The sequence below is a fragment of the Dysidea avara genome, chromosome 1 (genome assembly GCF_963678975.1).
Source record: "Dysidea avara chromosome 1, odDysAvar1.4, whole genome shotgun sequence".
Lineage (NCBI taxonomy): Eukaryota > Metazoa > Porifera > Demospongiae > Dictyoceratida > Dysideidae > Dysidea > Dysidea avara.
In genome coordinates, this window is record NC_089272.1 from 23159128 (window position 1) to 23182506 (window position 23379).

The following is a 23379-nucleotide window of genomic DNA, read 5'->3' on the forward strand; positions in this document are numbered from 1 at the left end:
TCTAACTATATTCATACTGAGTATCATATGATTTGGGATGGAAAAACAAAGGTAGACGCTTCGATTGCGAGACAAGACTTGTTGCGAGACTTGTAATATTTCAGTTAAAGAGCAGGGTCGGTTAAGAGTTATTTTGCCACAGTGAGTCATGCAGTGTTGGATGGTTTCATACTGAGTTACTCGACAGCTAGTGATCCAATCATTTGAAGATGTCTCTGCTGGTAGGGGTCGTTCATCTACTGATACTAATCTGCATTGGCATGTCACCGTCTCATGTGCAAGCACTAACGTGGAATGATGTCAAAAACCCAGATGCGTTGTGCAACGATTTTACTCAAGCTGGGTATTATATTCGCAGGAATGATTCTTCATCAGATTGGCTCGTGTTTCTTGAAGGTGGAGGTGCTTGCTACTCTGCTGAGACTTGTAATAGGAGGTAGCTACTTTGTGTGTGTGTTGTGTGTTGTGTGTTGTGTGTGTGTGTGTGTGTAACCATAACTAAAATATTTTGAAAACTATGAATTAATAAATGTTAGCTAATGGGCAAACTGCAGTTACTTAATTACATAGTAAATGTAAACTAAAACTAAAATCACTTAATCAAAACTAAACTAAAGTAATTTTCCATTTTAAAACGTCACTAGCAGTGTATGTCGCTTCTTTGGCATATGCCTAGAGCAGTGTTGAGACTTGGTTGGATCAACTGAGTCACGTTTTGTCCGGGTCATCCCTGTCTTATAGAACATCTGGGTCTGACCCAGATTGGATCATGCGTGAAATGAATTCAATTAGTCTGATGGATATGGGAGGCATATTAATACATCATAGTCTAGTCCCAGCTTCTTTCGTGACCACATTCTCTTATCATTAGGCATATTGCAATCTGTATTTGCACAAATCCATGTTTGTTGTTGTCTGCATACTTACATGGAGTCATGTAATTAGTATTATTTGGTGCACAAATCACATGATTATATACATGCACAGTTATTGTGTGAGTCATAGTCTAGTCTTGCAGCAAGTCATCTTCCTTGTGAGCCATGCCCACTTAATGAAATATGTGATATTGCCTGTAGGCATGAATCCATGCAGAGTTGGAGGTAGCCAGTAACTAAGTTATATAACTATTAAAGTAACTAAGTAATATAATTAGTTACATCTCTTGTCCAAAAGTAACTAATTATAAGTTACGATAGCAACTAGTCACAATAGTTACATAGTTACTAGTAACCATGCTTTAAAAACTGACACATTCTACAATTTTTCTACTATACATGCTACAGCCTGCTTAAGTAGACACATTCTGTGTACTATACTCTGTATGTAACAGACAAATTTAGTTGAAACTGAACTGAGATGATCACTAGAGCTTGTACGGAAGCTCAATGTAATATGATTTTGTTCTGCTATCTCAACGCCCACTTCCTTAATGTGCATACAGTGGGTGGTATAGCCTGTACTTAGTCAACAACAAACTAACTGTGTAGGTCTCCTACATGACTGCATGTCATCTGTGGATCCACCTGCTATTACTACACATTTTAAATCACAGGTGATGATATTATTAACAATGACGACAGTCATGTTAGCTATCTGCTTATCTACCATGTTTAGCTAACAAAGTGTGTTGTCATTACCTATCCACCTTTATGTTGAACCTGTTTTGTGTGTTTAACAAGAAACACATTTTACATTACCACATATTATAAACAATCACTTTTATTTAAATGAAAAATGTTGATTATACAATAGGTACTTCACTCGTGAGACACGTGCTAGATATGGGGGTGGTGTGATCACACAGGATTTTGATCTGACAAGAGCTTGGAATGAGAACAAAGACAACAACCGAAGGAACACAGTTTCACCATTAATGACCTCAATCAAAGACTTAACTGATGATGAATACCATTATATTGAAGGAACTGACATCTTGTCCACCAATGAAGACACTAATCCAGACTTCCACCACTATAACCACATCCTTGTACCATATTGTAGTAGTGACCTGTGGTTAGGAGATGATGATGTAACAAGATTTGGTGACATCACTAATTTTGAGTTTGCTCCTAATGCCACAGATAGCATTCAATTCATATTCAAAGGGTTCATGATATTTCAGAGTGTTATCTGTGAAACGATTCCTACCAATGCAACCGGTACTGTACTATTAGCAGGATCCAGTGCTGGTGGTATTGGAGTACTGAATCATGCTAAATGGGTAAAGGAATACTTACCAAATGCCAACATTAAAGTCTTATCTGACTCTTCCTGGTTCATAAATTTTCACGATAACATTTATAGCATGTTCACAGACTACACTAACTTATCTGAAGTCTCAAGAGATGCAAACTTCAACATCACAGAATATGTTATGGAACAAGAGAGAGCAAATGGTGACAATGTTTCATCCTTGTATTCTCTGTTACTTCATCATCCTCCTTGTAATTCAATTGAATTAGGAACTCCCTGTTGTCTTTCAGCACACTGTCTAATTGCAAATTCCAATTATTACTCAAACAATGTACTCACGTTTGTAGCAATTAGTATATACGATGCATTTATACTGTCAAAATCTCTTAATGGTGTTGTAGCATTCAATGCTCAGGAGACATCATTTGAAGTTAATTTTGAAAACAATGGTGAAACAGAACCAGTTGGGCTGAACTTTAATTTCCTATGGATAATTGGAGAATATGGCGGAGTTATGAACAGCACATTAGATATCACATCACACCAATCACCACACCTCAGTTATTATGTTACTAGTTGTCTACAACATGTCTACCTAGCTACGTCAACACTCTGGGGTGATGATGGATTATTTGGTACTAACTCTTTAGAGTTCGGTAATAATGTGTTTTTGATAAGGTGAGCTGCTATTATTCATACATTATTAATTGAATAGGAGATGGCTTTTGTTTATTGTGGTGGATGAAAACAACAGGATGAATGCTTTTACATATTATTTATAAAGACATGCATTGAACATTTTCATTTTGAGCAAAACAATAACAAACAATGTACTCCCTTTTAAGGACTCATATACCTAAAAATTTTTTCTGTTCAACTTATAATTATGATGTGTTAGTAATCTGGGTTGCAGTATTCCAATTATAATGTGTGAAGCAAATTAAGGAGTTTCTGCTAGAGTATAAGATTCAGAATTTGGTTAAGCATGTTTGCAAAATAGTGATTATTTTGTTGTACGTTAGCTGCAGTTCAAAAATTTGCCTTACCAAATGGATTTTTGTCAGCCAAATGATGAAATTGGTTGGCAAGTAACCTATAGCCAAATGCTAATGCTAACACTGCATGATGTTAAGACAGACATTAAGATAAGTAATTCTGTGTCCTTAATACACACAAGTGTACAATTTGATCACCCGAAGTATACCCTAGTGTAAGATGTATTATTAAATATAATGAATTATGCAGGCACACTATTGAACAAGATCGTTGGATCAATTTTAAACTAACACGATTGTCTGCCACATCTGATGATATTGAGTATAATGTATCCCTACGTGATGCTATTGGTATTTGGTTAAATACTGCTGATTCAACAAATCCAGTTCAATTCCGAGAGGCATGCTACCTCACTCATTGTAATGAGATGTGTCCTGAAGAACTTAGATTTGAGCAAGATGAGTCATTTCTCTGGGAAGATGGAGTTACAGTGTTTGTTTATTGGTTTGTTGGCATGGTAACACTGATATGTTTCATAATTAAAGGAGTATTCTGGTTATGGCATTGGATGTTGTTGCATAAACAGAGTCAGTTCTTACAAAAGGTTGAAGATGCTGAAACAAGTAATGCCATTCATCAGGTGAGTACACTGTGTTAACTATGCATGCTATGGGTTGGCATTGAAAGACAGCTGAGCTTTACTCTGAGGCCTGATAATTACAGCTATTAGTCTATGTAGCTATTGTAGTTACAGTAAACAAAGACCTCAACCTGTAAAGTGCAGTTGAAGATATAGTGAAATTTCTTTATGAGTGAGATCCTTCTCAATGGAAAGTAACATGTACCATGTATGTACAAATTTTCGAGGTATGTAATTTTTGATTTTCAAGATTTTCACGGTTTTATTTTTGAGGATCAGTCATTTTTCACTGAGGTTATCTATTGAAAAGCATAGAGCTAACCTTGATAATTGTTAATTTTCAAGGATGAAAATTTCACGGAAAGCCAATTAAGCAATCACGAAATCTGTGAAAATTACGTCCCTCAAAAAATTTTATGTATATGGTATGATGAAAATATAACCATCAAATTATGTGAGAGTGTCTGATGGTATGTGAGATCAAGAATCACCTCACAGTATTATTTTACAGTTTCACAGGTGTACCATACCATCTTAGACCTTAACAAGGAATTTATAGACTCCATGTGCACTAAAGCGTGGTCAAGCGAAAAGTTACTATGGCTTCAGATTCATGATGATATACAGGGGATTTTGGAAGGAAATGAGGGCAAAAGTATCGAGCATTCTATTGCAAAAACCTTCCCTAAGTGAGATAACTTGCCATGCAACAAGTATGGTATGTACTTTTACCTAATAACTAGCACTCCTCTGGTTTTCAGTACAATTACTTTGCATTACGTTTTTAAAAATTTCTAACATGGAACGAATACATTTTCCCTCGAAAAATGGCGGATGCACCATTTCGATAATGTAATAAAATGTCACGCCTTAGTGCGCAATGGGGTCTATGGAAGTTAGAGAAGTTGGCATCACTAAAGCAATAGTTAATTAACATGCTTGAAGGCACTGGAGAAACAAATTTGGATAATTTTGTGACAAAGGGAGGATCTGCTAAAGATTGTATGAAAATATCTATCTTTAGTAGTTCATCATATTTTAAAAGGTTTAGCCAATGGCGTTTACCAAAAGGGGTTAGCTTAAAACAATATTTTAGAATAGAAGAATTAATTAAATTCGGAGCCTAGTAGTTTTTAGCACCAGCTTGCTAGTTTGGCAGTCACAAAAAAGATTATAGTAAAAAGTGTAGAGATGGTAAAGATGTTGTATAGCTATTCAACGACACAGGTAAAATATGCAACCGTGAGAAGATAGGACATGTGGACACATAGCTAAATTTTTACTACTTTTTCAAATAATCGATAACATTAATTAAATGACTTTATAATAAATATTACATAAAGCAGTTATTCTATCCAGTTAGTAGCTACTATGATCTGTTATGTGACGAGATGTGTGGTTTGTACCCACATGCCTTATTTTTGTAGACTTGATCACAAATATTGTTGCTGAATTATGACAATTATGATACTCTAATCACTTACTTTGTCGTTTTATATGTAAATTTGTTACAGTTTCCAGAATGTGTAGACAAGATTTCTATTGCCTGTTTGGACCTTCATTATTGTGTACCCTTCAACCACAAGAAACACAAATCAGATTATGATGTCATGCCTATGGTATTGCCATCTATCAGCACTGACAGCGAAAATAATAATTTTGATGGTGATAGTGATGATTGCGGTGATGAAAGAAAGATGGTAGGTGATGTTGCTAATGAAGAAGAAACGATTGGTCCTAAAGTTACTAATGGAGTTGCAAGTAAGTGATTTATAACAAGTACATGTTGCTTATATTATACAACTGGCTAATATCAAGAAAATTGTAATGTATGTACTGTAGATAGGAAGTAACTGAATCATTACATAAAATATATTTCGTAGTAGTTAAGACACTACTAGCCTATAATACAATTGTTATGATGGTTTTTGTCTTCATTATCCTGAGAACTATACATACTGCACTGTACCCACCATAGTGTGACATGGTTACCTAGCAGAAGGATGATAGTATCTTGATTCATTCAGTGATGTATCTACATAGCCAAAACAGTTTTGTAGGGCACCGGATTAGTCTATTCACGTTTGTTTAATTACTGTTATATTTTGATATTTATGAATAGAATTCCCTTTGGCACATATGTGCTCCTGATTTAGTGCACTAGCTATTTAGTTAAATACAAGCGAAATGAAGCATAGGTATAGTGTACTTACTTAGAGATTTACATCATTGAAATTCCACATACATTTAATTGGGAACCATATCATGCAGTACAGTAGTACTACATATTAGGGATCATGAAGGTTTGCACTTTCAAAAATAAATTTGACCAGAAACCAGCGTTACACCCATTACTACACCTTCATGATACCTTGGCAGTATTGGTTAGGTATAGTCAAGCTCAAAAGTGCCTTGATTGTGACCCAAAATGCTTCCAATAGATAGCTGTAAATATTTTTTTAAATTTCTTTATTCATGCAATTTTCTACAGACTGCGATAACCAACTAACTATCTAATGTCTAAGGACAAGTATACAATAACTCAATAATGGCTAAGGCTACTGGCTTGATTTTTTCACAGTTCTACAGTGCTTTAGACCAACAGGTGCCTTTTAGCATACCGCAGTACATACAATGTATGAATCTTGGACTTGCCTTGTCCTCCTTTGTGTCCCATTTCATTTTGCCAAGGTGTCAGTATGCAGTAACACATTATAACACTGTGTAGGATTTACATAAGTAGTAAAGAAAATGCTTTACATTTGTATCACTGCTATGTACCTCCCCTCCAGCCTACAGTGATTACCACAAGGACATAGAGTCAGAGACTGGCAGCAGTAGTAGAGTGTCCTCTGTGTTGTTTGATGAAGAATCAATGACTGTACCAGCAGTTGGTGATGTTGTGCAAAAACTTATTGGAGAACACTGCAGCGGAAATAGAAATATGACTTCCAAATCCAAGGAAAAAGTGAAAGTGATACTGAAAGGAATTTCACTATATTTTAATCCTGGACATCTTGTTGCTATTATGGGTCCATCTGGTGAGTGTATATATAAGTGTATTGTGTGTGTTTGTGTAGGAGAGAATGGTACCTACATGTACATATATGCACACAGCTTATTTTGGACCAAATCTTTTGAGTAAATTATCTGCAGGTAGAAGAAAACACATTAGTCATTAACAGTGACACATTCAATAATGCTGTCTTAACAATTAATCCCATTGTTTTTAGCTGCCACCATAACTGCTTTTTTATTAGGGACCTATCAGAAGACTAAAGCCGAGGAAGTCAGAATTTTGCAATCACAGTTGTAGAATTATTGGAAACCATACAGACAGATACAGATAGTATAAACTGACTGCTTTATTAGGTTGACTGTACTATTAGAGTATCTTGATCTACACGTTACTGTATGCAGTGGATTAATTGTAATAGAAAAGCCTTTTGGTGGTTAAAAAGCAATTGGATTTTGACTCCATTTCAAAAAATCTAGTACCGAATGCTACTTTGTAATCTCTATATAATAGCCATGCTTCATGAAATCAATTATGGTACGTATTTAGTTTTGTAAATGTAATGCGAACGTTGAACCCTGAACTCAAGCTCATGTGTATATATCAGACAAAGCAGTCTTGCCTATAGTATAACTATTACATTATACATAATCTATATGCCCACCATTGTGCTGTCTACATGATGTGCTTGCATGTGCGCACTTATTTGCTACAGGTTCAGGCAAGACAACTTTTCTGGACCTACTCACGGGTCACAGGAAATATGGCAACACAAAGGTAAAAGAAAAATAGTATGGCATCAAAATTATATATAGCTATATACACATATATTATTTATTTATATAAGCAATTACTGTAATTTGGTTCAACCATTGCATTTACTATAGTATACGGGACTGTAAATCACACACTTTTGCTTTGCCACTGCTGATAATGTTGCCATGGTAGAACATCTTAATAATCACATAGTTGTCCTGGCCTAGTTAAAGCTCTATTCATACTGTGCCATTTGTCATTATGCGATTGCATGTTTCGCACAACTTATGGCCCATCAAACAGGGCCAGAAGACAGTAACCAGCATCTATAAATTTACATATTTTGATGGCACTTAACATATAGAAGTGGGAACTGTACGACGTACTGTGGTGTGTGACTCATGGTCCCTTACACTAAGTATGCAATGCCCATTCATCAACTCATGAGTTTTTAATATAAATATTTTGAAAAACAGTATTTAAATTGTGATAAGCTAAAAAGGAAAAAGAAAGAAAACTATGAAACTTAAATACGTTGGCCTAAGGTTTTCTCTAACTGAAAATTGTTTTGTAAGAAAGCTAACAGCACAAGATGTGGTTACTATGCAGAAGGTTATGATACATAATTAAATGTACAATGTTTTGCATACATGTTCATATACATCTTCTCTGCTCCATAGGGCAACATATTTATTAATGGACATGGGCTGGATAATATTAGGGACTGGTATATAGCCAATACTGGTTATGTACTACAACTGGCAATGCCTTATTATGAGGAACTAACTGTGAGGGAGAACCTGACACTAGCTTCCCAGATGAGATTGTCATTTTCTATGAGGGAGAAGTTTGAACGAATTGAACAAGTCATGAATGAGGTAGGTATGCCTGTTAGGATATCTGTTTTTTCTCAATAAACACATGCAATTATATACATTTTGTAATTGCGTATCTTAGCACTTAATAACATTATATGAACAGGTCTGAGAAAACCAGACACCTTTTCTCAAAACTAGTAAAGTGAGGAAATTCCTAAATGCAGTTAGATATGTATTGCCTACATAGTTCAACACCCAAGATAGTTACTCTCTTTGGGAGCTCTTTATACTGAGTAGTGGTTTTTCCCACAAATATGACTAGATCAGATTGTCACAAACAATAACTGCTTGTCATTTAAATTTATATATTCAGTATTCCTCTTTTTAAAACTGTCGTTGATACCCTTTAATTCCAGACTGGTCTGCAAGAACTAGCTGATACTGTAGTTGGTGGTACAGTTGGTCCAGGACTGAGTGGTGGACAGAAGAAGAGGTTGACTATAGCTCTGCAATTGTTAAGACTACCAAGTGTCATCTTCCTCGATGAGCCTACCTCAGGTGTATATGCTCTATTAGTACCATTAATCATTGTGTGTATTGTAGGTCTGGACTCAGCCTCTTCATATGAGCTACTGACCTACTTGAACAGATTAGCTGATTCACAACGAACAGTTATCATGACCATCCATCAACCTCGTATGGAGATCTTTCACATGTTCACTAGATTAATAATGTTATGTGAAGGAAAGGTGTGTGTTACAATGTATAATTATTATGTGTGTATGTGTGTGCATAGTATTAGAACAAACTGAAGGGGTAGGTATAGAATTTCTCTGATGCAGGAACTTGTGAGATGCAGCTGTAGTTTTATCTTTTATGATATATCTGAAAGTTGACCTGTAAGAAACAATCAACTAAAGAATATCTGTTCAACTTATGTAGCCATATACCATCTCCAAAGGCTATTTCAGTAGTGTTACTATGTGTATCACTGGTTATTAGGCTTGTCATTTTTGGAGAAATTATTTACCAATTTTGCAACACTGTTTAAACATGTGCATGCATAAATGACTACTAGCTAGGAGAGTGTTATCATGTGATTTGGACACCAACAATCAGTGAAACACACACTTTGAAGAAATTTTGATTGTAGTGTATATAATCAGGTTTGTTCTGATGATCTTCTGCATCCTTTCTACATAGCATGAGATTGTAGCAGTGACTTAACTATTTGTGCTTAATAAATAGGTCTATAATGTACGTATACTGTGCGTGCCGCTAAAAACACATTTATTAACCATGTACAAGTAACAACTGGTGTCTACAGTACTGTATCTCTGTACCGGACTACGTATATAGCATTTATAAACGGTGCAAACAGCACATAGACAGTGTGTGAAGTGCTAGTACTGTGGTAAGCTATAAACTGAGAATTAATAGGTTCATTGTCAGTCTGGGTGACAATAATTAGAACACATTTTGACTGCTCTATTAGAGTATTCAAACATTCTATTGGAGTCTATAACTTTTTTCTTAGTTTTCAGCCCCACTTCAGATCTGGTCAGTTGATGTGTATTCGTATAACTGTACATAAAGATTGAGCATGCATAAAGTGGCCTATAGGTGCATGCATATGAGACTTTGTCTATGTGTATTTGTTTTAGAATTTTATACCATATAGGTGGCTTATCATGGTAGTCCTTTCAAGGCTTATGAAGTATTCATCACAGCATTGAAGGCTCAGTACTTAGAGAAGGGACTTGTACTACCACTACTAGAGGATCAAAATCCTGCAGGTACAGTACCTGTATATGTGTAATGCACAGTGCTGGAGTGATTTAATTTGGCCTAAGTTTAGTTATTAATTTGAGACAATGGTTCTGTGACAAAATCTGTGCAAAACATTGTTTATAGATATGGCTATTGCAGTCATTTAACTTCCTAGTGTCTAAATGTAAGCTATGTATTTGTAAAGAAAATTTATTCCAGGTATTTGTCTGTTTATTAGCTATCACTATGAGTTTCCAATGCCCAGAATATGCCTTGTTGTGGGAAGCGGTAGTAATGTTACATTTGGTAGACATAAGGGGAGTGGGTGGGGCATGAAGGCCAAGGTCAGATTTGGAGTCTATATGTTCCCTTCTTTGCCCTCAAATTGCTTGAAGAATAAGACTAGCTGGCTCTCCATGGCTTTACAAGCTCACTGAATACCATTCTTACAAAGCCATGGCCATTGAATGTTCACAAGAGAACCTGCTGCGGAAACCAGACTTGCCAGTTTTGAAGGTTGGTTTTACTAGTCTATTATTACCTCAATCCTGGTGAGGTAAAAACTTGGAATTTGTGTGCATGGAAGCTGGATGGGTATTCCATCATGATGTTGGCTTGTCTTTATTCTTCAACTGTATATATCAGAAAAAAATATGTACAAACAAGCTGTGTGGCCTTGAATTAAAAGGGCAGTTGTTTTCTAAATTTTGACAAAAAGTGTTTTAGACTTGTACTTTGCAGCCCTAGGTTTCACTTGATTGGACAATCATGCTACTGGGTAGACAATGACTGCTACATACCATAGCATTGAGTCACCCTTTTGTTTTATTGCTACATAAGAAGTTACTTATTTACGGTCTTAAATCTTATCGCAACCTCCTTGCTGTATTTACAGATACATATTATAATACAGTATGGTAACACTGTGTAACAGCCGTGAAAATTTGCACTTTTCTGCCAACACAAAAACCAGCCTCACTTTTCTTTCACAACAGCTTGGAAGTACTGTGTAGGCATAATTAAGCTCAAATATGCCTTCAGAATGATACTACATGCAACTGACAAGTCACCATAGAATAGACTATATGCGTGGTCTATTTGTTAAATGAAAGAATGATCAATTTGCTGCATTGGTTAGTGGCGTGTCCAAGAATTTTATGGTGAAAGATTATTGCAAACCCCATACAAAAGTATGGTAGTATATGCGACTTGATCTATAAATCACCACTAAAACTATGGACTCAGCTCCTGTTTCCAGCTACTATGCTATATAGGTAGAGGAATCTATCGCCCTGGAAGAAATACTGGTAAGTGGTCAAGATTCACATTTTCTATGTACATTAGATCAAAGTCATTCACCATCGTGACATGTTAAAACATGTCAAAATACTACATGTTATTAGAATGTTTTTGGCCATGCATATATCAAGTCAATTTTCTTCTGACTGACTGACTGACCGACTGATTGGCTGACCAACTGACTGGCAGACAGACTGACTGACTGACTGACTGACTGACTGACTGACTGACTGACTGACTGACTGGCTGGCTGGCTGACTGACTGACTGACTGGCTGGCTGGCTGGCTGGCTGACTGACTGACTGACTGACTGACTGACTGACTGACTGACTGACTGACTGACTGACTGACTGACTGACTGACTGACTGACTGACTGACTGACTGACTGACTGACTGACTGACTGACTGACTGACTGACTGACTGATTGACTGACTGACTGACTGATGCTTTCAGTCAAGCATCGGTTAACACTATGTAACTAGATTGCTTCACCATTCAAACTTATTAGGCCTGAGACATGCCTTTTTGCCTACCACAGTAGCTACAATGCTTGCATTATGGACACGCCTTTGTCCTCCTTTGTGTCCCATATCTTTCTCCAATACTGCATACATAGATATTAATTTATGATAGTACCTTTATGGTTTCTTTAGCTCAAATACACTATATTTAAAACAGGAACTTTCCTTAGTGACTGGATTGATTGCAGAGGCACTTCTTGTACTGTTCTTTATTTATAACATTGCTGAAAACAAAACAACATGGCTACTATTCCATAAACAATAACCAGGTCATGCATCCAGGTCATGTATCCAGTTGAAAAAATGATTTTGTGCCATGTCTGGTACCATTTGTCTGTTTGATACAGTACATACAGGTTCACCAATCATATATTATGCAAATCAAGTAAAACATACATGTACAAGGAGTTTTAAATTCATAGAAATAAAAAGTGATGAAACAAGGGACATCACCTACATGTGTAGTTATACTAGTGGACATTTAATCTGTGTTTCTGTTGTGGCTATTGACAAACTATGATAAGTTAAGTACCCTTGTATCATCCCTTTTTTTAATTTCTATGATCCCTACTGAAATTTAAAGCACCTAATATTCCCTAGCACATGCAGTTGTGTACTCATGAAGAATGCAGAAAAAAATCCCAGACTTGATCCCCAGCAAATCACCACTGGGTCTGGAATTTTTTTCTGCATTCGTCATGTTTCAGTGACATGCTTCAGACTCCCTGTACTCACAGGCTTTAAGCCTTCTCACAGGTCCCTAGTGGGATAGCATTCACAGGATGATTATCCACATTTTGTTGTTACAGATGTCATAATGGACATGTTGAGCAACAGTACAATGAGGGAGGCTATATTACAATACTATGAAGAATCTGGTGATCCACAAGCAGTATTTAAAGCTATTAAGCAGTCACGAGAGGAAGAAGAGACCACAGATAGTGATGATGGCTTCTTATACACCATGTTTGGGAAGTGGAGGTATTAGATTGATATGGTACAGTGTATATTATTGTATAGAGTACGTCATATAACATTTCTTCAAGTGTGGTTAAACTGTCTTTTTGGCACAATGCACTTTACAGGTAATAACTCAATAAACTTTAGTAGATATGCTAGTAAAACTATAACTTAAGATTATATATTCTTTTATAGCATCTGGAATACAAGAAACAGCCTAAAAATATCTTGATATTTTTTAAACCAAAATTGCTATACCACAGGTGCTCACATAGGTGTAACATGAAGGGGGAATACCAGCTATATAGGGTTCAAAATGCATGCATCATTATAGTTATGTGTGTTTGTATGTGTTTGCAAAAATGTAAGAACAAACTTAAGAAGCTGTAAGTGGCATCTTGATGTGTTTGCAAATTCCAATGCACTTTAATCATATACGTGTAAGCAAAACTGAAATTTGACAATTATTTCTATAATGTAGTTTTCTACCTGTAATGATCCTTTATTTCATTATGTCATTACAGAGTATTTCAAAATCAAGGTACCACCTTTACTCGTATGGCAACACTGGAGGCTAGGGCATCACTGAGGACTACTATTCCACAACTAGCCTACCTTCCTGTGATCTTCTTATCTTATGGATTTCTACTAGGTTAGTGGCGTTTTCTAATGCATGAATATGATATGTTGAGCAGATAATTATGTACCGTATTTTGGAAAACCAAATTGCACATTAGAAGTTTTGAGAACAGAGACATAACCTTTCTGAGCATTCCCAGTACTCATAGCTGCTTGTAGGGTTTCCCAACATATAAGAAAATCTGAAATCATGAGTGCTCACAAAAGGGTGGATGGATGGTGGCATGGGCAACAGATAGACATGGAGGTAGGCCACAAATGAAGTCCTGACATGAGGTCACAAGACTGTGCTGTCTCCTCAGTAGCTAATATAAAGCAGAATTAATATAGAAACATTTGACCAGAAACCATCCACCAGTGCACCACTGATTCTCGTCAAGTCAAGTCCTTATCAAGACTAGAAATTGTCATTCAAGCTTACCACACCATGCAGAAAGGATGGCTCTTAATGAACCAGCCTCAAATGATGTTGAAAATTAAAACCAATAGTATCATAGCGTAGCTACCCACTGGTGGTGTTAATGTGATTTTGCCTGAATCAGATGTAATTTGGATTGGCTTTGTAAAATCTGGCTCAGGGCCGCCCACAGTTGCCCTGTTTTTTTGTTTGTTTTTTTTTGGTCTTCAACTTACAGCTTGGGTGAGAATGGAAACCTCCTTGCTCTTGTGGCCCCACTTTAGCTCTTTGCCCTGGGCCCCTTAATTTCTCTGGGCGGCCCTGATCTGGTTACATATTATTATCATTTAAATGCTGTGCCTGTTCATGATTACTAGATGTTTTGCCTTAGAAAAAGCTCATATTTACATGACAGTAATTTATTATTTTTATTTTTGGTGAGATTTGGGTTGACTACCTCATACAGAAATACAAACTTTCAAGCTATGGATTGAGGGATGAAGAAACTTACATCCATTAACCACGAATAGTAGATGGGGAGGAGCCTATAATAGTTGTTATCTGCACATATCCATTTCTTTATACATCTAGAATTGAACCAGCTTCTACATGTGCACAATAGATAGAATGTAAACAGGAATGATTTTGCCCACAATTAATAATAGAATCCCACACAATTTTTTTTTAAATTTCAGGATAACCAGCATTAATTTCACAAGCCATGACATCATGTGTGAAATTGTCACTTTACATAAATTACACAAGTATAAGAAACTTTAAGGATCATAGAAAAAAGTAGGGAAACAGGGGAGGTTGCTTACACCTGCAGATATACTAGGGTGCAGTGTCGTTACGTAATATTATTACTTCTTGTGGTAACTAAGTAATATAACAAATTATGCTAGTAATACTTTACTTACAAATGTGATGCATTACCTAAGTAATGAAGTTACTGTAATGAGTCTAATGTTAAGCAAGTAACAAACTCACTAATCTTGTTATGAATCCATTGAGTAACACCTAGCCACAATGGATAGCCACAATAAGTAACAAAGCCCACCTTGAAGTAATGAATGAAGCTTATTGACTAACTTCTTTCTCTCAAATACAATTATAGCCAAGATTCCAACGACACAATCATATCATGTGATATGGTGGTAGTTGCACATGTGACAGCTTAAGACTGTGGACACAAAAGTATTGTAATATTATTATAGTTACTTTGTTTTATGGGTAATATGTAACTGTAACTAATTAGTTTTAGCTGCAAGTTAAAGTAGTAAAGAGTTACTTTTAAAAAGTAATTGCCCCAACTCTGCTAGTGGACATTTAATCCCTATACCCATGACTGAATTAGGGACTAAATGTTCACTAGTATATCTGCAGGTGTATAGACAACCTCCCTTGTTCCCTTATACTTTTTCTGTGATCCCCAATTGAACTTAAGTTCCTAATGTTTCTTTATACTTGTTTGTGTACTTATTTTGTACTATCAGACTCATAAACCGCATCAGAAGAAAGAATGGTGCCAGAGTTAATATTTTGTCTAAACATGCATCCCAACTATCAATTACTGATTTAGTGGCCATTATACTTCGCTTTCAACTATGTTCAGCCCATTACACAGTACTACAAATGAAGAACAGTAGGAGAAGTGCCTCTGCAATCAATCCAGTCACCATGGAAATTATGGACAATTCCTGTTTACAAAGTAGGGAAGTCATCATGCTACCACGAATTGACCCTTTGGGCTGTCAGCAAAAAGAAATGGGACTCAAAAAGGACAAAGCTGTATGTACTGCGGTATGCCGAAAGGCGCCTGTTGGGCTGAGGTGACGTTGAATAGTGAAAAAAATCAAGCTTGTAGCCATAGCCGTTATCAAGTTACACTTGTCTGAAGGCAGTAGTTAGTCGGTCTGTCGGCAGAAATTTCCACTGAATAAAAAGATTTTAAAATTCCATAGCAACCTACATATCTGAGGCATGTTTAGCCATTCTGGAGACAATTTTGGGCTTGATTCTACCTAACCAATACTGCCAAGGCACAATGAAGCTATTTTGAGGTTGATTTCTAGTCAATATGATTTTGTGAAAAGGTGCTAATGTCCTTGATCAGCACTACTGTGCTTTATGATTATATAATGCATTGTCCTCTCACAGGTACAGTATATATTCAGACAACATCAGCTCTACTGATAGTGTCAGGATTTTGTGTGTACTCAGTGGCCAGTGCTCTCTTCATGTTCCCCATCATGCACAAATACTACTCACAGGCTCTCACTGTAAGTTATGACCAGACAATTATAGTACTTCAATTGATACATATACTCTGTCTCTATGTAGCTGTACCAGTTAGAACACAGTGATGGTATAGGACACTCTGTTGATCTGGTCATTCAGGGTTTTGCTAGATTTGTGTTCCTAGGATTAATACCAGTAATTCTCTGTGGTGGAATATTGTACCTCCTGGTGTGTGTGTATGTGTGTGCGTGTGTGTGTGCGTGTGTGTGTGCGTGCGTGCGTGCATGTGTTTGTGTGTGTACGTGTGTGCATGCATGTGTGCGAGTGTGTGTGCATGTGTACTTGCGTGTATGAACAAACTTTGTAATTGATATTCCCTATTTTAGGTAATAATGGTGTCATCATACAGTTTCGAAGTTTATCTACAAGTGTTAGTTGTCAATATGGCTCTCAACCAGACATGGATTGCTCTACTAATATTTGTACTCTGTGCATTCCCCAGTATAGCATTCCGCCTGTCACCAGTGATTAGTTCAGTAGCTGGATTTACTAGTGGCTTCTTTATACCCCGTGAATCCATGCCTCCTTGGTGAGTTGATAGTGTAGACTCTAGAATGACATGTATGGCTTACACAAAAACTCTAGTTACATGTGCTTGTTTACATTGGAGTAAAATGTGGCTTCACCATTTCCAAGCTTTAATAGCCTTCTTGCTTGCTTGTAACACTATACCATCATGAATTTGTTGAGTCATGGTGAAGATGAGACAAATCCAAATTCCATAGATTGTTGTACTCATGACTTCTGATGTGCTTTTAGTTTATTTTCAATATAGTTGCTATAGAATTGCATTCAATAATAAAGCTGAAACTTTAACAGATCATCAATTTATCCTTCTAGACATGTAGCTAAGAAACCATAATATGAATTCAAGAAAATGCCAACTAGCTGGGTTTTTATTCAGCAGATCACATGCAGTATAATATATAAATCAGATCCTTATTACCTGTAGGGTGACTGAAGTGTCACTCTCTGGTATATTCATTAAGGTAGCTCAATCTGAAGGTTATTGTGATCATTTTAGAATTAATGACAGCTTGTGCATTATTTTGCAATATTAAGAAAACATTAATATCACACTTACAAATGAAACTATGCCAAAAATATTGCTGAGTATACGTGAAAATTTGGTACACGTAGCTTCAACCATTGGTAAGCTACAATACACCAAATACTTGAAACTGGGTCACATATATGTGCACTATTTGTATACATTCTTTTTGTAAGGAAAACTTATTTAGTTCTGTTCATACCTATCTGTACACAGGTATCGTTGGTTGTTCTTTGTTAATCCTAACTACTATGGTTTCTCCTCAACTTCTTATCTACTGTTAAAGGAGTTTGACTCAAACTGTGCAGGAAATGAGCTGGAGTGTTATGTCTCCACTGGGGACTACACCTTGACACAGTTCAATTTCAATGAAACCAACCCCGCTCTGCATGTAACAGTGAGTGTTCAGTAAACTAAAGACTTGCATATAGTCTAGGACATTGTAACTGTTTAGGAAAAGCTACACATATCAGTACTTTTGAATTTCGCAGATGGTCCAAGCTATTGTAAATTGAAGTGTAGTAGGCATGTATGATTTTTTGCCGTTAAACTTTGTAGATGCATTAGTTTATCAATCATTCCCATGTAGGCGTGACAAAAAAATCTGTCTTTCTGATGCAAATTATCATCCACAACTCTGTGACCATTAAAACAATCCATGAATTCACCTCTAAATGTATGCCAAATTTCACAGCAGTTGAGGTACAAATTTGTGTTTATACTGGTTTTGTAAAGTATGCAAAAAATGAAGAAAAACTTACTGAAGCCCCAGCAAAAAAAATGTAAAAATGAAGAAATTAATCCTATCTTTGTATCAGATGATTTTGTTTAGATTTGGTGTGTGGGGTACCAAAAGTGGAAGGCAATTACAAAAATTGTGTAATTTTGAGAAGGGACCATGGAGCCTATGCACAACATGGTATGGTGTGCCAGCTTTCTTGGCGGCTGCACTACTCACTACCATGTGTATTGATTTTTAAAAAAATGAAAAAGGCAATGTTCAAATTTTATGTAACTTTGCCAGTGGATTGAAGTGCAGTATATAGTAAGCTCACAAACACAGCAGCTTGTAGTAGTTGTGTGCTTACAGTCTTATGCCTGATAACAGTACTAGTCAAGATGCAGATTATTGCTCTTGCTCCAACTTCCTCAACAAGCATTAGTGCAGTCACTGTAAATTTCAGTAATTTCCTGATGACTTAGCTGCTGAGTTTTAGTATCTGTCTGCAGTTGAAGTACAAAAAATCAAGTGAACTTGGAATAGTGTAGAAATACATTCATTGAGAGTGGTTGCATGTTGAACTAATGTTTATGAGTGCCCACATGAGAATCCATATAACACAGGAATTGAACAGCCCACATTTGTCACCCTTGACACATTGTATCACATCTTTGTAGCTGTTTGCGTTTAAGGTTATTTTTATTAAAGTCATGTTAGGTTGAATGCGGAGACAATTCCAAATCCCAAGTTGTGTGGTTCATTTAGGTGCTTGCCTAGAATGTCAGTTGTCCTGGTGTAGAATTTTCTGCTAACAGTTTTGTTGTCAAGATTCTGACCAACGTTGAAACCGGGTCACTACTGCTGACTCGGATGACCCACTGACCCGAATTTGACCCGGATTAATTAAAGCCGAGACGTGTTTCGGCTAGTCTCGGGCGAGCGAACGAGTCTACATTTTGAGCGTTCGATTCGTGTTGAGTAAATATTGCAACTTCAGCCTAGGCTGTAGGTTAAAGACCAAAAAAAAAAAAAGTCTTCACCTACTGACAATAGCTACCCCCCTCACCATAGATACCCTCAGTTTCATGCTACATACTGCACTTACTAACAAATAGGCGTGGCTCACGAAAGAGCTACGCGATAGCGTTTATAAGTTCCACGTCGTCAAACGAACAATTTCGTTTCTCACGTGATCCAATCCGGGTCAGACCCGGATAAATTGTAAACCGGGTCAGACCCGGATGACCCGGAGAAAATGTGACCCGGATGACCCGACCCGGTTTCAACGCTGATTCTGACTATATAGGCTTTGATCCTTTGTACATGTCCCTAGTATACACATATACATGTAATATGTATATCTTATAAAGTGTACTACAAATTCATGAGTTTGTATAATTAATGTGCATTTGTAATAGATAAAGTATATTTTATAGTTGTAAATGTACTACTACTATAGTAGATGTTGTATAATTTGTCAACAGATTTTGCTGTTGATGACAGTTGGTTATCTCATACTAGCAGTGATAGCAATGTGGATCAGACATGCCGACTTTGGTCCTGCACTTCGGCGACTTCAGGCTATATTCTTTAAGTAAGATATTGCCATGTCAGTAATATATGTTTGAGTTGGTCACTATAATGAGTTTGTATAGAAATGGTGTTCACTAAGTTACTCCCTGCTATACAAGTTTTCAACCTCCTTGTAGGTCCCGAAAATACAAAGCAAACTTTTCTGAGTAATGTGTAAATTAATATGTTAAATAATGCTGTGTCTATTTTAATTGCATATTAATATAAAAGACAATAGACAAATACATTGATGCTGTTGCCTCTTTCCAGGTCTTACAGTAGAATATCTAGTTTTGACCAGTGGTTGAAACTTGAATCTCCAACAGAAACAGAAAATGAGAGTGAACAGATGGTGTCTGACATTCAAATGACAGAAATTGGTAGTGCAACTAATAGCGATCAAGATGAATATTACAGTGACATTGATGAAGATGATGAAATATACTTTGATGATATAGAATTAGAAAACACAGCTCCTCTTGTAGCACAAGGTCAACAATTTAATGGTAACAATAAGACAAATACCTCAACTAGCATCATTTTCTCCAAACAACAACATAGTAAGCTATCTTTGCCTACTGTTGAAGAAGAAGAACCATATCCTACCACTACATATAATAATGGCTCAGACTTGCAACTTGAGAAGTTACAAGACTACTCTATTGGATCCCAAGGTAGACAAGACACCAATCATGAGTTATTCAAGAAACAAGCCAGCTCATTCAGTTTACCAGAAACAGGGAATTCTTCTAATCTTGAATTACTTGTGAGAGGAAAACCATCTACAGATAGAACTGAAGCTGGAAGCAAAACACATCATAAACTACAAAGAAGAAGTACAAGACAGCGATTTTCTCGAAAACCTAAAGATTTGCATCTTCAACATCGTACATCACGTTTCCAGAGTAAGTTTCTCAATGATGATGAATTTCATGTAATCTGGAAACCTGACACACCAAATGTCACAACTACCAGACTGAGTGATTCAATGCAAAAGAATCTTAGTACTTCTACTACGGTGCCAAAAATTGATCCTAGTTTACCTAAGTCAACTTCTTGGAGCCAACAATGTGAAACTGTTTCTCCAGCAGTTATTAGCACTACATCCACACCAAGTACACCAGCAGATTTGCGCTTTAGACAAAAACAATTACTAGAACGTGTCAATGTAGCTCGTGAAGTGTCTAAAGATCAGAACATTAAACTGATACAGCCAGAAGTTTCTCAAAATGTCAAGCAACGTGCTCTCCGACTTGCTTCAAGATATGTTTCTTTCCGAATTAGTAAGAAACCTCAAAATATGGCTGATGTAGTATTGCAAGCCCAAAAACAATCACTTCTTGCCAACTCTGATCAACCACTAAATCCAAAACAAAAGTGGCAAAGGGCTATTTTATTATCAGCCAACAAAACAAAAGTAATGAAAAATCCATCAGAAACTTCATTAAGTAGTAGTTACTCAGAAATACAGCCCATCAGTATCCATACAATTGGTCAAAGAATGAGCAGGATGAGCAAAAACCCATATCACAGTGAATTTCCAATGTCACAGTCAGATTATACTTTGTCATCAAAGTCAAAGGATTATTCAAGCACAAAGAAAAGTGTACTAAAAACTTGTGCTAGTTGCACGTTAATGAACACTAAACCCGTACTAGAAGACGCTACTGAACTGGAAAATGATTGCTTTGAAACAACAGCTAAATTTTCCACTGCAGCTAATTCATCTGTTGAGAATAAGAATTCCACCAATATACTGGAAGTAACAGATGGCTCTTCTGCAGCATCACCTGATGATAATGATTGCGAGGATGTATCAGAAGCTGATAAAAAATTTGCTGCAGTACATAAACCAGCACTGGCTACAGCAAGAGTATTTCAATGACTGGCTTTGTGACTAAAGTGATCAAACATATTATTGAGTTGCTCAATACTATAGCTATAATTTTTAATATGTGTGTGTGTGTGTGTGTGTGTGTGTGTGTGTGTGTGTGTGTGTGTGTGTGTGTGTGTGTGTGTGTGTTCATAAAATTTCATGATATAGTTAAATGAAATAATAAATAGCTAATCAAATAAACTGACAATAGAAACCTCGAAGTGTTACTAACAAGTGTTTATTTTGGGAGTAGCAAATTAAAATTGTTGACATGAAGCCTTTTATGTACATCAACTAGAGTGGTCAATTATTATGGTCAGACACAGTTGGATAGATGTGCACTACAAGGTGGTCTCTATATGTGATTAGTAGGCAATTGCTAATTGGAGTACAAAATGCTGGTACGTAATGAGTAGAATTATTCCCTGCACTCAAATGTGTGTGATAAGTTACCTACAAATTGACTTAATTATTTTACTGAGTAATGTTGTAGCTATACCTGTTAGTAGTAAACATGGCATAAATTTTTTGAAATGCCTGAGCTAGCTAATATCCCACACGCTATATAGTTACATTAATGGAGAAGAAGCTTAAGGTAGAGGAACAAACACTAATACTTAAATCATTGCCTTGATAACTGAAGCTAAGTGAGTAGCTCTATATACCATCCACTGGGACAACCATCTCTTGCAGTGACATTGATGTTGACAATTTTCTTCTGCATCCTAAGCAAACAATTGTTTCACATACAATACCTCCATTACTGGTCATCAATTCGAATTGAAAGTACCCCAACTTGTCACCAGTTTCAAGATAATTGATGTAGATGATCTCACAAGGTAATACATTACGGTCAATAATTATTCACCACACACAAATGCATCTGTGATGTTACATAAGAGCATTGTTAGATATCTGACACTTGAGGATGCATTCTTAGTGTTAAATTTCCGATTCTCTTTTTCAGTATCCTTGCAGGTACTGGTACTGAGTTCTGGATTAAGGAGGTAATCCGGATTATAATATATCTACAACAGTACTAAAGCAACTCTTTATGACTTAGTTTAGCTTTCTAACTGCAAAGATAGAGACCTATACATCATGTATATAATAGTGCTAGAATTTATTTTTACTACAAAATGGCTATTGACAAATTTTTGCAACATTTAAAATGATTCAATTACCGCAACACAAAATGATGGAATTCAGACAAGTAAGGGCCTACGACTCAAACATAGCTATAGTATAATTAAAACCCATATTCAAGTAGATCAACATGTGGTACATTGTGCAAAAGGATAATGTACAGTATAATACTGGTAATTAATTTAAGATTAATACAACACATTTACATTACATAAAAATATATACAACTTTTACATGCCTGATATATAACTTTGTGTTTAATTGTTATACTTTATCTGCTTATATGTATGTTGCAAAGGCTTTATTTCATAAAGCTCTAGCTACAGTACATGCACAATAGCCTCTTTGATACCCTGATCATTGGTCCACGGACTTGTTTGAAATACAAGCCATACACAAATGGGTCAAGAAGAAATGTCGTATAAGTGACATTGGGAACAATGATGTAGTCCATAATGTTGTGATAAGCTGTGGAGTTTATCAGTACTTCTCCTGGAATATACAATGTCAGGAAGAGCACACCAATAGAATAATTCCCAAATAAAATAACCAGTAATGTCTCAGTAGGTTTAATGTGGTGCTTGAGTTTGTGCTGCTTTCGTTTTAAAGCTTCAACTTGACTGGTAGAACCTGATAATCTGGTTTCCTTTTGGATTTGTTTGTTAACTTGATAAGTTTTAATGGCTAAGTAGACATTGAGGGACA

The 23379-nt window shown here is 36.3% G+C and overlaps 1 protein-coding gene across 2 annotated transcripts; it reads left to right on the plus strand.

The window, feature by feature from the left end:
- Positions 1-21655, plus strand: LOC136259719 (uncharacterized). Of its 2 annotated transcripts, XM_066053234.1 has the most exons (19): positions 7-141; positions 188-436; positions 1753-2871; positions 3439-3829; positions 5344-5590; positions 6622-6870; positions 7561-7622; positions 8282-8479; positions 8836-8977; positions 9023-9168; positions 10101-10215; positions 12821-12992; positions 13496-13623; positions 16168-16289; positions 16351-16476; positions 16635-16837; positions 17576-17756; positions 19565-19674; positions 19923-21655. In XM_066053234.1, exons 2-19 carry the CDS (start codon positions 210-212, stop codon positions 21535-21537), a joined length of 5553 nt encoding a protein of 1850 aa, XP_065909306.1. In that variant the 5' UTR covers positions 7-141; positions 188-209; the 3' UTR covers positions 21538-21655. The 2 variants fall into 2 exon arrangements, 1 of the variants encoding a protein (XP_065909306.1); XR_010703345.1 differs by having other exon boundaries at positions 1-436; positions 19602-19674; positions 19923-19980.
- The last annotated feature ends 1724 nt before the right edge of the window (positions 21656-23379 follow it).